At 35.2% G+C, this 16,695-nt stretch overlaps 3 protein-coding genes across 3 annotated transcripts; 1 reads left to right on the top strand and 2 right to left on the bottom strand.

Annotated features, from left to right (window-relative positions):
• Window positions 1–318: 318 nt before the first annotated feature.
• On the bottom strand, window positions 319–1,038 carry LOC145801535 (uncharacterized). Its single transcript, XM_082893304.1, has 2 exons — window positions 946–1,038; window positions 319–558 (listed from the first exon to the last, which is right to left on the bottom strand). The coding sequence occupies exons 1-2, from the start codon at window positions 1,036–1,038 to the stop codon at window positions 319–321; spliced, it is 333 nt and encodes a 110-aa protein (XP_082749430.1).
• Window positions 1,039–1,059: 21 nt separating this feature from the next.
• On the bottom strand, window positions 1,060–10,910 carry LOC114260509 (uncharacterized). Its single transcript, XM_082893305.1, has 3 exons — window positions 10,860–10,910; window positions 2,453–2,736; window positions 1,060–2,029 (listed from the first exon to the last, which is right to left on the bottom strand). The coding sequence occupies exons 1-3, from the start codon at window positions 10,908–10,910 to the stop codon at window positions 1,060–1,062; spliced, it is 1,305 nt and encodes a 434-aa protein (XP_082749431.1).
• Window positions 10,911–15,617: 4,707 nt separating this feature from the next.
• LOC145801548 (ubiquitin carboxyl-terminal hydrolase 20-like) lies at window positions 15,618–16,695 on the top strand. Its single transcript, XM_082893329.1, has 3 exons — window positions 15,618–15,705; window positions 15,985–16,157; window positions 16,350–16,695. Exons 1-3 carry the CDS (start codon window positions 15,660–15,662, stop codon window positions 16,536–16,538), a joined length of 408 nt encoding a protein of 135 aa, XP_082749455.1. The 5' UTR covers window positions 15,618–15,659; the 3' UTR covers window positions 16,539–16,695.

Raw genomic sequence — 16,695 nt, forward strand, 5'->3', positions numbered from 1 at the left:
TTAAAAGTATACACATTATTTGTAATTAATTAGAAAGTGTGTACTGGTTAGACACTATTGGCAAGGACGGAACCAAGAATTCATTTGCAGGGGGGGGCCAAGACATAAATAAATTTTTTTATATGAATGGATATAAATTACTATTTTTTTGAATTCAAAAAGTAAACTAAAATTTAATATTAAATTAGTACGTAAAAAATAAAACCATATATTTACTAAATTGAATATATGAATAAAAGCAAAGTCATGTATTAAAAAATTATTTATACAAATCAACTCAATTATCTATCAAAGTGGAACTCGACGTTCTTTCATATCTCAAAAGTCTTCAATGATTGACTCTGTGGTAAAATTTTCAGCAATTTCCTTTTCAATGTACACAAGCAAAGAGTCTGTAAGAAATTCATCTTCCATTTTGTTGCGAAGTCTACTTTTGACAATTTTCATGGCTGAAAATGATCGCTCCGTAGTTGCAGTTGAAACTGGAAGAGTAAGAACAAGTGTAATCACTCTATAAACAAGTTGATAGATCGTAGATTTGTTTGTCCTTACCAACCACTGACACAATTTAGAAATAGTAGACAATTTTTTGTAATCTGCATGCTGAACTACATTATGCTCGTAATGGTGAAGTTGCATTCTCAACTGTATTTTCTCTTGATCTTTGAAGTCTTGCAGATAAAAATTTTCTACTAACCGACAAATATCGTCGATTCTAAAAGTTTCAAACACATCTCGAGGATCTAGAGCTGAGCTAAGATTAAGCAACACGACTGCATGTTCACTGAACCGTCCATTTAATTCTTGTAGTTGAGAATCTATTGCAGCATAAAAAATATCTACTCGATAACAATGCTCAACTGTAAAGTCATCTTGATGATCACGAGCTCAACCTCTTCTCCTAATATAAGGAGCATTCATATTCGGGACATCTACGTTACGTACCTCGCAAAATGATTGCACATTGGCTAGTAAAGCATCCCATTTGTCATCTCTAAACTTTTGCAGAAGTGCCTTGGTAGATGAAACTAGATTCATTGCATTTAAGATGTCTTGAGATCAGCATTGCAAAGCTTGACAAAGTAAATCAGTGATCTCCAACATTTTTTTCATGAGATGTAAAATAAAGACAAATTCAAATGAAGTCAATGTTTCATAAGCTGAGTCTGCATCTCCTTGTTGGGCAGAAGTCATTCCTTCATTAATGATGTTAAGAAGAACTTCACATGTTAGACTGAATATTTTTATTAAGCTTGAAACTGACTTGAAGTGAGAACTCCAACGAGTATCTCCAGCTCGTTGTAAAGTGCCAATCTGGTTAAGTCCCTTTCCAGTCTCGAGCTCATCAATGTCAATCATATGTTCAATTTCAGCAGCTTGCGCAACTTTCAATTCATCATTGCGCTTGCATGAGGCACCAACAATATTGACAACAAAAGTCAATTTAAGAAAAAATTTATGAATTGGGATAACATCTTTCGATGCTGCCACTAAAGCCAACTGCAAACGATGTGCAAAACAATGAATATAATAAGCATATGGACAATCATTCAAAACTAAGGCTTGTAATCCTTTCCACTCACCTCGCATATTGCTTGCACCATCGTATCCTTGTCCTCGAATATTTTGAATATCTAAATTGTGATGAGACAATACAGAATATATTCCATCTTTTAGGGTTGATGCAGCAGTGTTAGAGACATGAATAAGCCCAAAAAAACACTCTCTCACAAAACCATCTTTGTCAACGAATCTCAAAACTATAGCCATTTGCTCCTTTTTTGACTCATCACGAGCTTCATCAACAATTATGCAATACTTCGCATCACCAATTTCTTCACGAATTGCATTCTTCACTTTGGTTGAAAAAATATGTAAAATTTCTTTTTGAATTTTTGGTGATGTGTAAGAGGCATTTTTCGGAGCTTTATCCAATACTTTAGCAACATTATCATTATATGATCCCAACAATTTCACTATTTGAAGAAAATTTCCACGATTGATTGAATTTGGCCTTTCATCATGACCTCTAAAAGCACAACCTTGAAATGCAAGCAATCGGATTGCATCAATTGAGACCTTCAATCTTAGTCAACTATCTACAATTTGTTCAGAAGTGAAATTGTCCAATACCTTCTGTATATGTTGAAATTGATTCATCAAGTCTTCACATGATCTCACGGCAACATTGTGAAAAGAATTAGGATCTTTTCCTATATGATTTAAAAAAGCACATTTTGCTCCATCCCTAACTTTTTTCTAATTCTGAAATCCATCAATAGTGAATGCTTGCGGCCCATAATATCCAGATCCACATGGTTTATAAAAAAGAAAGCATGGTAAACAAAAAGCTGCATCTTTTGCAGGTGAATATTCCAACTATGACGGAAATAGTTTGAACCATGACGGTTGAAAACTACGAAGATGAGTTGTTGATCCAGATTTCGGATACTTTGAAAGTATAAGTTGGTATGGACCAGCCTTAATATAAGCTCGTCGAATTTCATCACGTTGATTAACATGATAATCCCAAATCTGTATACGTAATCCAGGATCTTGCTCCAATGAACCAATATCAATTTCTTTAACATCAATCTTTTGAGATTTTATGGGAGGATTTTCAGGGATATCAACATCGGAAGTTGGCAATGATGTATTGTCAGCATTGACTTCTGAGGAACTTGCATTTTTTCTTTTAAAAAATCTATCAATTGTACATGGCTTTCCCATAATAATCTACAAATCAAAATAGAATTCATTAAGTACATAGTTAATATTCTATTAGAAATTAAAACCAATTGCTAATGTAATATATATATATATATATATCATAGGACATAGAAAATTTTTGTGCCTAGAATAACAAATGTAATTGAAACAAATTTCATATAAATTTAAAAATTCAGAATTCAGATTCAACACATAAATTTTATACAAGTCTCAATTCATTTTAATTTTGAATTTATAACACTTAATCTGAATAAAATTAAATTTGCCCAAATATGATTATAAAAAAAAACCCTAGTAATTGAAATCATACGCCCTAATTCATGATTTTTTTTCTTAATATGTAAAATTAAAAAAAAATTACAATTGTATCAATATGACATTAAAAAAAAGATAATAAAAGTATTACAAATTAAAAACAACAATAAAAGAGAATATGAATCACATACCTGTAATAATGAGAAGATTAATAGAAGAAGCAAGACTTTCTTCTTTTTTTTATGTATCCCAAGTTGATTTAACTCAAAAAAAAAATCTTATGCTTGCTTCAATAAATTGAGACGGCGTCACGACGTAGAGCAGGTCATAGGAATTAGGTTTTCTTTCTTTCTTCTTTTTGTCTTTTTCTATTTCTATTTAGGGTTTTTTTTTTTTTTTTTTAAAAAAAAAAAACATGGCCCTCCCTGGCCATCTAACTAATAGATTGAGCCCAGTCCAGCCCACAAAACAAAGCAGGGCCATTTTACTATTAATACTTTGTTGAAAAGATATATATATAAATAATTTTTTTTTTTTAAGCGGGGGGGTCGTGGCCCCTGACAGTCCCTCCGTAATTCCATCCCTGACTATTGGACTCCAAAAAAAAAAAAAAAGGATTCATTAGGTGACATGAACTTGATGTTAGGGAAAATATGTGATTCCCCATAAGTAAATCAATCAATGGGAATAAAAACTAATGTGGAAAAATTAAATCAAAAGCAATACAAGAATTTTACGTGGTTCCCTCAATGTGAGGTACGTCCACGGGATCGAAATCCGATTCCACTATCCACCAAATAAGTTTCCAAACGATTACAAACAAGACACGAATGGTCTCACAAACCACCCTTAAGTGATTTCCAAATAATCATAAATAAACAAGAGGAAAGACCTCACCAAATAGATTAACCAAAATCTTCCGAAACAAATTTGAAGAAGACCTAATATAATAATCCAAATTAGTGTCACCAAACACCAGCCAAAACCACACCACCGAATCAAATCCACCAAAGCAAGTATTAATTTCACCAATATTAATAATCACTAGTTGCTTCCTTCGGAAAACTAAATAATGAGGCAACCGTATAATACTTTTTTCTTGGGAAAAACAATACCAAAAATATGTATTGTGAATCTAGGGTTTTTTATCAAAACCTTAGTTGTTTTTAAATTGAATTGGGTCTCCACCAAATTAGATTTAATATATAAAAATATATTATAACTAATACCAAACCAAATTAAACTCTTTTAATAAACCAATTGGGTCCCACACTCCAATAAGGAGGTATACCCAACAATTCTCCCCCTACTAACTTAGGTGGAGATATCAACCATACCTGCCAAAGTTCGACACTTCAAATGTTTGTCCCTCGACAAAGTCTTTGTCAACATATCCGAAATATTATCATCTGTGTGAACCTTTTCGAGTTGTAACAATTTTGAATCTAACACATCACGAATCCAATGGTATCCCACATCAATATGTTTCGATCTCGAATGAAAAGTAAAATTTTTACTCAAATGAATAGCACTTTGACTATCACAATAAAGCACATACTTTTCTTGATTCAAACCCAACTCTTGCAAAAATTTCTTCAACCATAACTCTTCTTTGCAAGCTTCTGTAATGGCAATAAATTCAGCTTTAGTAGTTGAGAGAGCAACACATTTTTGTAATTTAGATTGCCATGCCACAGCTCCCCCTGCAAAAGTCATCAAATACCCTGAAGTAGATTTCCTAGAATCAATATCACCAGCTATGTCAGAATCCGTGAACCCATCAAGCATCGGCTTACCATCCCCAAAACACAAACACACCTTCGAAGTCCCTCGAAGATACCTTAGAATCCATTTTACCGCTGCCCAATGTTCTTTACCCGAATTAGAGAGAAACCGACTCACCACACCAACGGCGTGGGCAATATCCGGCCTTGTACAAACCATGGCGTACATCAAAAAACCAACTGCTGAAGCATAAGGAGCTTTCAACATCTCTTCCTTGTCTTTCTCACTTGTAGGACATTGATTCGAACTAAGTTTGAAGTGACCTACAAGTGGACAACCAACCGGCTTTGCTTTATTCATGTTGAACCTCTCAAGAACTTTCTCAATGTAGCTTTCTTGAGACAACCAAATCAGCCCCTTTTTGCGATCACGAACAATTTCCATACCAAGAATTTGCTTTGCCGGTCCCAAATCTTTCATAGCAAAAGACTTGGTCAACTCCAATTTCAACCTATTAATCATGGTAGAATCTTGACCCACAATTAACATGTCATCAACATAAAGCAAAAGAATAATAAATTTGCCATTCGAAAAAAATTTCACAAACACACAATGGTCCGAAGTGATTTTAGAAAAATCATTATTCATGATAAAAGAGTCAAATTTTTTGTACCATTGCCGCGGGGCTTGCTTGAGGCCATACAAACTTTTCTTCAATTTGCAAACAAATTTCTCTTTTCTTTTTTCCACAAAATCTTCCGATTGCTCCATGTAAATTTCTTTTTCAAGGTCACCATGAAGAAATACGGTCTTCACATCAAGTTGCTCAACTTCAAGGTTCATACTTGCAGTCATGCCAAGTACAACCCGAATAGAAGACATCTTCACAATCGGTGAGAAAATCTCATCAAAGTCAATGCCTTTCTTTTGCCCAAAGCCTTTCACAACAAGGCGTGCTTTGTACCTCAGATTCTTGCCATCATTCTTCAATTTGAAAACCCACTTATTTTTGAGAATTTTCCTCCCCTTAGGCAACTTCACTAAATCATAAGTGTGGTTTTCAAGTAAAGAATTCATCTCCTCTTCCATGGCCTTTTTCCAATCACCTTTCTTTGCATGCTCAATTGCTTCTTGGTAGCTCTCAGGCTCCCATTGATCGGAAATCAACACAAATTCATTGGGAGGATACTTTCTTGAAGGTTGTTGGTCCCTTGTAGATTTCCTCAACTCAAGTTGTGGTGGCGGTTCTTGAGTTGGATGCTCTTCCTCAATTTCTGGCTCAACTTCATTAGGATTAGCATCATCCTCTACATCTTCAATAGGTGGCTGCATATCTCCCCCATTTTCATCATCAACTGAAGATAAAGGAGATGGATCCATGTCAATGAGATCACTACTTTTTGGCTTCGGTTAATCACATTTGTCAAAGGCTTCAATTGTTTGGTCTTCAAGAAACACAACATCACGACTTCAAATAACTTTCTTGTCGACCGGATCCCATAATCTATACCCAAATTTATCACGCCCATAGCTAAGAAAAATACATTGTCTTGACTTACTATCAAGCTTAGACATCTCATCCTTGGGAATGTGAACAAAAGCTCGGCAACCAAACACTCTCAAGTGCTTATAAGACACATCTTTACCGGTCTAAACTCTTTCTAGAACATCACCATTCAAAGGATAAGAATGAGATAAATTGATTACGTCAACCACTGTCTTCATTGCCTCACCCCAAAAGGATCTTGGCAATTTAGCTTGTGAAAGCAAACACCTTGTTCTTTCCACAATGGTGTGATTCATCCTCTCGGCAACGCCATTTTGTTGAGGAGTCTTCTTAACTGTCTTTTGGTGCTGAATACCTTGGCTACGACAATACTCATCAAATGGCCCAATGTATTCACCACCATTATCTGATCGGATGCACTTCAATTTCTGCCATGTTTCTCTTTCAACCATGGCCTGAAAATACTTAAATATTTCTAAAACTTGATCTTTAGTTTTTAGTAAAAAAGTCCAAACTTTCCTTGAATAATCATCAATGAAAGTAACAAAATAAAGTGCAGCACTTTGTGTTCTAACTTTCAAAGGACCACAAACATCCGAATGAATCAACTCCAAAACATTTTCTTTTCTAGAAGTAACATTTTTCTGAAAAGAAACTCTAAGTTGTTTACCCGCCAAACAATGAACACAAGTTTTAAAATGTGTACCTTTCAAAGCAGGTAGAATCTCTTTTTTGAACAAAACTTGTAGCCCCTTTTCACTCATATGGCCAAGCCGCTTGTGCCACAATTCGGTAGCAGTATCATCTTGAAGTGCATTGACAACACCTTTACAAATTTTTCCTTGCATCGAATAAAGTATATGAGTCTTCTTGCACTTAGCCACCACCAAAGAACCCTTTGTGAGCTTCCATATTCCGTCACCAAATTTGTTGTTGAAGCCTTCATCATCTAGCTTCCCAGTAGAGATCAAATTGAGGCGAATGTCAGGAACATGCCTCACATCTTTAAACAACAACTTGCAGCCCAAATTTGTTTCCAAGCAAACATCACCCATGCCGATAATCTTGGACAAACCTTCATTACCCATTCGAACAGAACCATAATCTCCTTTGGTGTAAATAGTGAAGAAATCAACTCGAGAAGTCACATGAAAAGAAGCACCAGAATCAATCATCCAATTGCTCTTTTGGCCCACAAAATTGATACAATCATCTTCACAAACGACCATGAGATCATCGGTAGTAACTTCCGTTGTGTCTTCTTGCTTCTTATCCACACTTTTGTCACGCCTTTTCTCCTTGTTCTTGAGCTTTCGGCATTCCCGCTTCATGTGCCCTTTCTCATGGCAATAATAGCACTCAATGTCTTTCTTTGAAAAAGAACCATCTTTTGATTTATCACGGCTTTGATCACGACCATGAGGAGTCTTACTCCTTCCCCTTATTTTGCTTCGACCTCTCACAACAAATGCTTCCGAATGAGAGGAACCCGTTGATTTTCTTCTAGTTTCTTCATTCAACAAGCTACTAGTGACTTGGCCCATTGTGACAACTCTATCAGGTGCCGAATTACTAACCGTCATAACCGAAGTCTCCCAACTTTCGAGCAAAGAACTAAGTATCATCAAAGCCTGTAACTCATCGTCAAAAACAATTTTCATAGAAGCAAGTTTGTTAACAATACTCTTTATTTCATTCAGATGTTCCAGAATAAGGCTGCCCTCTTTATATTTTAAATTAACCAACTTACGAAACAGAAAAGCTTTATTTGTGGCTGATTTCCTGTCATAAAGGCCTTTTAATTTTTTTCACAAATCATGTGCTAAAGTTTCAATAGCAACATGATGAAACACACTGTCATCAATCCATTGATGAATAACACCAACGGCTTTTCGATTAAGCCTCTTCCATTCATCATCTTTCATATCATCAGGTTTGCCACTATCACCCTCAATAAGCCCATACAAATCTTTACAAAATAATAGGTCCTCCATTTTAGTTTTCCAAGTTACCCAATTGCTTCCATTGAAACTAGACATACGACCCACATTTCCCTCCATTGATTTACACAAATAATTAAACCCAAATAAATCGTAAGCTCTGATACCAGTTGTTAGGGAAAATATATGATTCCCCACAAGTAAATCAATCAATGGGAATAAAAACTAATGCGAAAAAATTAAATCAAAAGCAACACAAGAATTTTACGTAGTTCCCTCAATGTGAGGTACGTCCACGGGATCGAAATCCGATTCCACTATCAACCAAATAAGTTTCCAAACGATTACAAATGAGACACGAATGATCTCACAAACCACCTTTAAGTGAATTCCAAATAATCATAAATAAACAAGAGGAAAGACCGAACCAAATAGATGAACCAAAATCTTCCGAAACAAATTTGTAGAAGACCCAAAATAATAATCCAAATTAGTGTCACCAAACACCAGCCGAAACCACACCACCGAATCAAATCCACCAAAGCAAGTATTAATTTCACCAATATTAATGATCACCAGTTGCTACCTTCGAAAAACTAAATAATGAGGCAACCGTATAATACTTTTTTCTTGGGAAAAACAATACCAAAAATATGTATTGTGAATTTAGGATTTTTTATCAAAACCTTAGTTGTTTCCAAACTGAATTGGGTCTCCACAAAATTAGATATAATATATAAAAATATATTATAACTAACACCAAACCAAATTAAACTCTTTTAATAAACCAATTGGGTCCCACACTCCAATAAGAAGGTATACCCAACACTTGAATTAATCCAATTTTGACCAAAAAATATAATATTAAAACGATTAAGAAAAGAAGTGCAAAATTAGGGTCTTTCAAATGTTTGTTATTATTACAGAAAATCTTCAATTTTTTTTTGTTGGAAATTTCATGTCAGTGGAATTTTCAAAAACTTATTTGAACGGGGTTTAATTTGTCTTTATTGATTTTTTTTCATATTCTAGTCATATTTTTTTTTAATTTTATAGATACATTAAGACTAAATACAAGTAAAAAAATTTAAAAAAAAAGTAAAAAAAAGTTAGCTAAAATATGAAAAAAAAAAAAAAAACACAAACACAAACAAAAATTTGAACAATAATCTGTGTGGATTTTTGTTCGAATTTTTTTATCAATTTTTGGTAAAAAAAACTTACTAATAGTTTAGCTAATTTGTTTTACTTTTTAGATACATCTTTATTAGGTGATTAAAATATTTAAAAAATCACTAAAATAAAATGAAAACTCATTTAAATACCATTTTTTAAAAAATCAAACCAAACACACTATGATTTGACTTTTTAATATTTATAAAGTTGACCACTAATTTTAAAATATTTTTCTAAACCTACAATGAAATGAAATTAGTTCTATTTTGGAAGAATTACAAAATAGTGGAATAAAGGAAAAAAAATTACAAAAATATGTGGAATGCAAGTGATTTTATGATGAGGTGTAAGTGAAAAGCTGTAGGAATGCAAGTGTCATTTACACTCCATATTTATATAAAAAAAAATTATCCGTCCCACTGATATGCAATTCCCCCTTTTATTTTTACTTTTGTTCCGTAAATATGATGTCATCCAGTATGTTAATGTATATATAGATAGATTATATATTTAGGGTAAATTATATAATTAGGGCCTTGATTTAGGGATTAGATTAGGATTGTTATTCTACCTTCTATTTTAGATTGTATCCCTCTCCTATATAAAGGAGCCCCTGTACATTGTTATGATTATTAAATACATACACAGTTTATTCTCTCTCTCTCTCTCTCTCAACCATTCAAACATGATATCAAAGCTCTAGGTTCTACACTTATGGCCTTTTTCTTTTCTCTTTCTGCTTAGTCTCGTACACAGTGGCAATACAACTGCTTCATCGTTTTTTTTCTTCCCATCAAATTGCTCAAAAACTCTGACGTATTATCACCGGGGATGTGACCCAACCGATGAAAGAGGTCGCTAAAACTCCTGGTACATATGAAGACCAACTCGAAGATTGGGACAGTAAGAACTACCAGATCATTACTTGGCTTCAGAATACCTCTGTTCCCTCTATTAGTCTTCAATTTGATCATTTTCAACTTGGCTCTGTTACCACTCCTACTAAAGACATTTGGGATTTTTTGAAAGAACAATACCAGACTACCGGTCTTGCCCATCAGTATCAACTTCAGAGTTAGCTTCACCGCATGCATCAAGAATCCAATCAGTCTATTAATGATTTTCTTTCTCAAATGTATTCTGTTTGGGACCAGCTTGCTCTCTCAAAACCGGCATGGCCTCACTATGAAGATGCTGCTTTATTCACTACATATCGTAATCAACAGCCGTTGGTTCAATTTCTCATGGCTCTCACTCCCTATTTTGAGCCCGTGCGTGCATCTCTTCTTTATCGCACTCCGCTGCTCACTCTTGAGCATGCTATTTCCGAGCTGTTATCTGAAGAGACTTGTCTTGGTACTCTCGAGACTCATTATGTGGACTATGTTCTTGCCACTCCTCAGTCACGGCCATCTTCCCTACTAACTCAGCGGTCCACTACCTGCATTTATTGTCAGAATCAAGGCCTTCCTTCTACTCATCTCTAGTTCATTGCCCCGTTAGATCCTACCGATACTGCAACAAACTTGGTCATGGTCATCTGCAGCAGGATTGTTTTCACAATCCATCCCGGTCATCTTCCACTGGCCACTCCTCTCACGGTGACTCTTCCAGGGGTAGCTCACATCGTCCCGGGAATTAGTCTAGATCTTTGCCTACCCATCGCACTGTTGCTGCTGCTTCTGAGTTTCATGATCCGTCTGCCCCTGTCTTTTCCCAAACTGATGTTGAGGCCATGTTCAAACAGTTTCTCTCATCCTCTGATACACCTCCTCATACTGTTTTGTCTGTGACTCCATGTACATCTTCTTGGTATTTTGACTCTGCATGTTATAATCATATGACTTCCAGTTCTACTATATTCTCTTTCATCTCTCCATCTACTCACATTCCCTCTATTCATACTGTTGATGGTTCTCTCATGTCCGTTAGTCATGTTGGTTCTGTTTCCACCTCTCATTTGTCTTTATCTCATGTTTATCATGTCCCTGCTCTGACCTTAAACCTTATCTCTATTAGTTAATTATGTGAGTTTGGTTTAATTGTCACTTTTTCTGCTAATGGTTATTTGGTGCAGGACCCTTAGACGGGACAAACTCTTAGGAAGCCGTAAGTATGGACGTCTCTATGATCTCATTCACCTTCATGTTCCAAACTTTCCACAGTTAACTACTCTTGCATCTGATTCCTCTTTGTCTCATTTTCATCTTTGGCATTGTCGCTTAGGGCATATTTCTGTTAGTAGGTTAAAATCTTTGGTTTCTAGTGGTCAATTGGGTCATATACTTCCAGATAATTTTGATTGTTTACCCTCTCAACTTGCAAAACAACCTGTTTTATCATTTAATAAAAGTATTTTTGTTTCCCATGCACCTTTTGATCTCATACATTCAGAAATTTGGGGCCCATCACCTACTACTACCATGGGGGGATCTCATTACTTTTTTTTTTTTTATTGATGATTTTTCACAGTTTGCTTGGCTCTTTCTCATGAAAAATCGGTCTGAACTTAAACAACTTTATTATAACTTTACCAAAATGGTCCAAACCCAATTTTCAAAGACTATTAAAAAATTTCGCTCTAACAATGCTATGGAGTATCGGGATACAAATTTCCTTTCCTTTCTTCAAAGTCATGGTACTCAGCCTCATCATTCCTGTGCTGGCATGTCCCAACAAAGTGGACGTACTGAACGGAAACATAGACATATTCTTCACACTACTCGAGCTTTCCTTCTCTCTTCTTCCTGTCCTGAAAACTTTTGGGGGGAAGCTGCACTTACTGATGTGTACACTATCAATTGTGTTCCTCCCCCTACACTACAAGAAAATACACTTTTGCCGACTAAAAATATTTTGGTTGCCAAAAGTTGTGGAATTGGCGACCAAAACTTATGTTAGTCAGTAAAAGTACAATATTTAGCTACTAAATTTTTTTAGTCGGGGTATATTGCTTATTGGCGACTAAAAAAAATTTAGTCGCTAAAAATGTCACAATTGGCGACTAAAAAAAATTTAGTCGCTAAATATGCCACAATTAGCGACTAAAAAAATATTTTAGTCGCTATATAGTTAGTTTTGGCTACTAAAATTATTTAGTCGCCAAATGAAAAATAAAATCTAACTTTTTTTTTCTTTGCAACCAAAAGTTTGGTCGGCAAAAAAATTTTTTTAGCGCTGTATAGATAGTTTTGGCAACTAAAATTATTTAGTCGCTGAATCAAAAATAAAAATTTACTTTTTATCTTTGGCGACCAAAAGTTTGGTCGGCAAAAATTTAATTTCAGCAACTAAAAAATATTTTAGTCGTTGTATAGGTAGTTTTGGCAACTAAAATAATTTAGTCGCTGAATGAAAAATAAAAATTTACTTTTTATCTTTGGCGACCAAAAGTTTGGTCGGCAAAAATTTAATTTTAGCGACTAAAAAATATTTTAGTCGCTGTATAGATAGTTTTGGCGACTAAAATAATTTAGTCGCTGAATGAAAAATAAAAATTTACTTTTTATCTTTGACGACCAAAAGTTTGGCCGACAAAAATTTAATTTCAGCGACTAAAAAATATTTTAGTCGCTGTATAGGTAGTTTTGGCAACTAAAATAATTTAGTCGCTGAATGAAAAATAGAAATTTATTTTTTATCTTTGGCGACTAAAAGTTTGGTCGGCAAAAATTTAATTTCAGCGACTAAAAAATATTTTAGTCGTTGTATAAGTAGTTTTGCCAATTAAAATAATTTAGTTGCTGAATGAAAAATAAAAATTTACTTTTTATCTTTGGCGACCAAAAGTTTGGTCGGCAAAAATTTAATTTCAGCGACTAAAAAATATTTTAGGCACTGTATAGATAGTTTTGGAACATGTAATTTCATTATTATTTATTATTTTATTTTTATTATTATTATCATGATTATCATTATTATTTATTATTATAATTTTATTTTTTATTTATTATCATTTTGAAGGGATTTTTAAATTAATTTGGTGAGGAACTCTGGAGGGATTTCAAACACACTAAAATGAGTTAGGGCTTAAACACGTCTCTCTCTCTCTCTCTCACTCTGTGTCTCTCTCTCTCTCTCGCATCTACCCTCTTTCGATTCTCTCACGCCTCTCTCTCTCTCTCTCTCTCTCTCTCTCTCACGCCGATTGCCCTCCTCTTGATATTGAATCTCAGTCACTTTGTTTCCATCGCCGTCGGGTAAGGAACATCACTTCCATCGAGCACCACCGCCGATCCACTATTGGAGCATTATCCCAGTATGTCCTCTCTATTTTGCCTTCTCTCTGCCTCTCTTCCCCTAATATCTGTCTCTCTCACTCTGTGACTCTCTCTGTCTTTGTTTTCTCTTTGACTAAAGTAATTTTGTTGTACAATGTCTCACCCACTAGGGCCTTCACCATCCCCATTTTCTAGAGCATCTTCAACTCTCCCTAAAAACAATTTGAGGTATAAATATCCCTCTCTTTCTATAAAATGATTCAAGGAACATGTAATTTCTTGTTTTTCTTTTTTTGGGTTGTGAAAGCCTGAAATTCGTAACACTTTAGGATGATTGGGGATCATTGGTTAGGTATGGCTAAAAAGAAGGGTTCGCCGAAAGGTTGATCTCCTCTTCGAGGGTTTTCCTCATCCTCGAAGAGGTCACCTCCTCGGATAAGGTGGTTAGATAGAATATTCCCTATGTGCCTTGCACATGGGCTCCATCCTACATCATGAGGTGCCTATAAATAAAACCCACCCATAACTTTACAAGGGATGGATTTTGGAGAGATAACTCTTAGGAAAGAACTAATTTCATTTCTCCATTATCAGCATTGAACGTGAAAGTTGGAGATCCATGGGAGAGCTTTGTCATTATTCTCTCTCTAGCTACTTTGTCTTCTTCTTCATCCAATTTCTTATCTCCACTATCTTTTTACTTTTGTGTTCTTAGTTGAAACTATTGAAGAATCTAAGCCTCTCACTATCTTCTAGAGAATTCAAAATTTTCTTCAAGAATCTTCGAAGATCTTTGAATTTTCTAACGACGTTCTTGAACTCTCTTATACAACCATATTAAATAATTATAGGAGTATTTTTTTTAAAAAAAAAAACTATAATTTATATAATATTTATATTTATCAATTTTTAAAAAGAAATTTGAACAAGTTTTTAGTAAAATAGGGGAAAACCTCTCTCTCTCTCTCTCTCTCTCTCCATTTTCCCTCCTTTTTCAAAACACAGTCTAAAAGCGAGTCGAACCATTTCGAAATGAAAATTTTCCGTTTCCCTTCTCTTTCATCTTCTTCTTCATCTCTCAAAAATCAAAACACAAAGCTTTAGTTTTCAAATTTCTTCTCTTTTCCCTCCACCCACATTCCCAAACCCAAAAACTTCCCAAAATCGAACCTTCAAAATCCTAATTTCGTTTTCCTTTCCCCAACTCCACATTCCCAAACTTTCCTCCCTCTTTCTCTGCATTTCAATGGATACCCATCTCACAGAAACACTCCAATTTGAATACCCACCTCTCGATTCAGTTGATTCAAAGCAAACCTTAGATGGGTCTTCACACAATTCACCTCCGCCGCAAACCCTAGATTGTCTGCTCAACTCGTCAGCAGCTCCGCTCGACTCGAATCCCGATGATCACTCTGATTCGGCTTTGTTTGGTGGTGTTGATTCTCAAAAGAACGAAGAAAATGATGCATTCAATTCTTCGCATTGGTCGTCCATGGGGGACTCCCGGGGAGGCACCAAGACCTCGGCCTCGAGTTGGTCCAATTGGCCTTCGGTAGAAGACGCCAAGCCCTCTAGCTTGGATTGGTCTGATTCAATGCCTTTGCAGGAAGAAACTGTAGCCAAGGTTTCTGATTCGGTCTCACCGTATTGGTCAAGTGAAGCTAAGCCGGCTATGGTAGTGTGTTGTTATGCTAAATCTTCATGCCACACTCAATTTTTAGTTTACTTCTGCTGATTTTTTTTTTTAGGAATTTGGGTATTTGAATTTTCTTTATTTTGTGAATTTGTAGAGTGCAGGGCTTGCAAATCTAGGCAACACTTGTTTTCTTAATGCAATCTTACAATGTTTTACGCACATAGTGCCACTCGTTCAAGGTCTTAGGTCATACAATCAGCCGAGGCCTTGTGACCGTAAGATTCTATACCCCGATTATGCGTACTTCGTCTGATTTCGCTTTAGTTTATATTATTGATTTGTTCATATATTTCATTTGTTATATTTATGTGTTGAGTTTTGATTTGGAATTGGAATTTGCCGGTGATAATGAAAGGTTCTGTGTAATTTGCACTCTTCGTGACCACATTGAATACTCCATAGCTTCGATGGACAGGGTTGTCTCCCCCTGGAAGCTTGTTGACAATTTGAACTGTATCCCCTTCTACAGTGATATTTATTGATAGGACACTATGATTTAAATAAAATCGGGTTTAATTGATTGGTGTTGATTTATCTACATTTTCTTAGGATGTATTAATAATATAGTTTTTGTCACTACATCAAAGCAAATTGAACTAATCAGCATTTCTGATTGCTTTATTTCTCTGTGTTTGTGGTCTCATGTTATCTCGTTTAGCTAATTATTGCTTCTTCAAATATTAACTTCTTAGAAGTTTATGTCATTGTGATTCTTGACCTAGGAAATTCCAGATATTTCATCCAACTTTCGGAGATTCCAACAGGAAGATGCACATGAGTTCCTGCAATGCTTGTTGGATAGACTTGACAGCTGTTGTATTTATTCACAGACAAAGGATACTTCTTTGCCTTCAGCTGATGAGAGCTTGGTCAAGCAAGTTTTTGGTGGCCGTCTGATTAGCAAAGTATGAATTTTAAATTTATTTCTGATTCACCTTTTATATTGATTATTTTGATAACGAGGTTAGCTATTATTTATTAGAAAAAAGTTTGCTATTAAAGCTAACATCATACGCACACAGACATACATATATGGGTAGGATTTAGGATTTGGAATTGTTTCTTAATTGTTGAATGCTTTTGTGTTTGAATTCTAGCTTCAATGCTGCAATTGTGGTCACTCTTCTGACACCTATGAGCCCTTGATTGACCTGAGTTTGGAGATTGAGAATGTGGGTGCTCTTCCTAGTGCATTGGAATCTTTCACCAAGGTGGAAAAGATTGAAGATCCAGAGAAAAAGTTCACTTGTGAACAATGTAAAGAAAAAGTGTCAGTAGAAAAGTAGCTTATATTGAACCAGGCTCCTTCTGTTGCTGCATTCCACTTGAAAAGATTCAAGAATGATGGCTCCTATGTTGAGAAGATTGACAAGCACATGGAGTTCCCACTAGAGCTAGACTTGCTGCCATACACTGGTGGCGATCAGAATAATGATGTGAGTA

This window comes from Camellia sinensis, chromosome 10, assembly GCF_055761805.1.
Source record: "Camellia sinensis isolate YWXY chromosome 10, ASM5576180v1, whole genome shotgun sequence".
In the NCBI taxonomy this organism is placed as follows: Eukaryota; Viridiplantae; Streptophyta; class Magnoliopsida; order Ericales; family Theaceae; genus Camellia; species Camellia sinensis.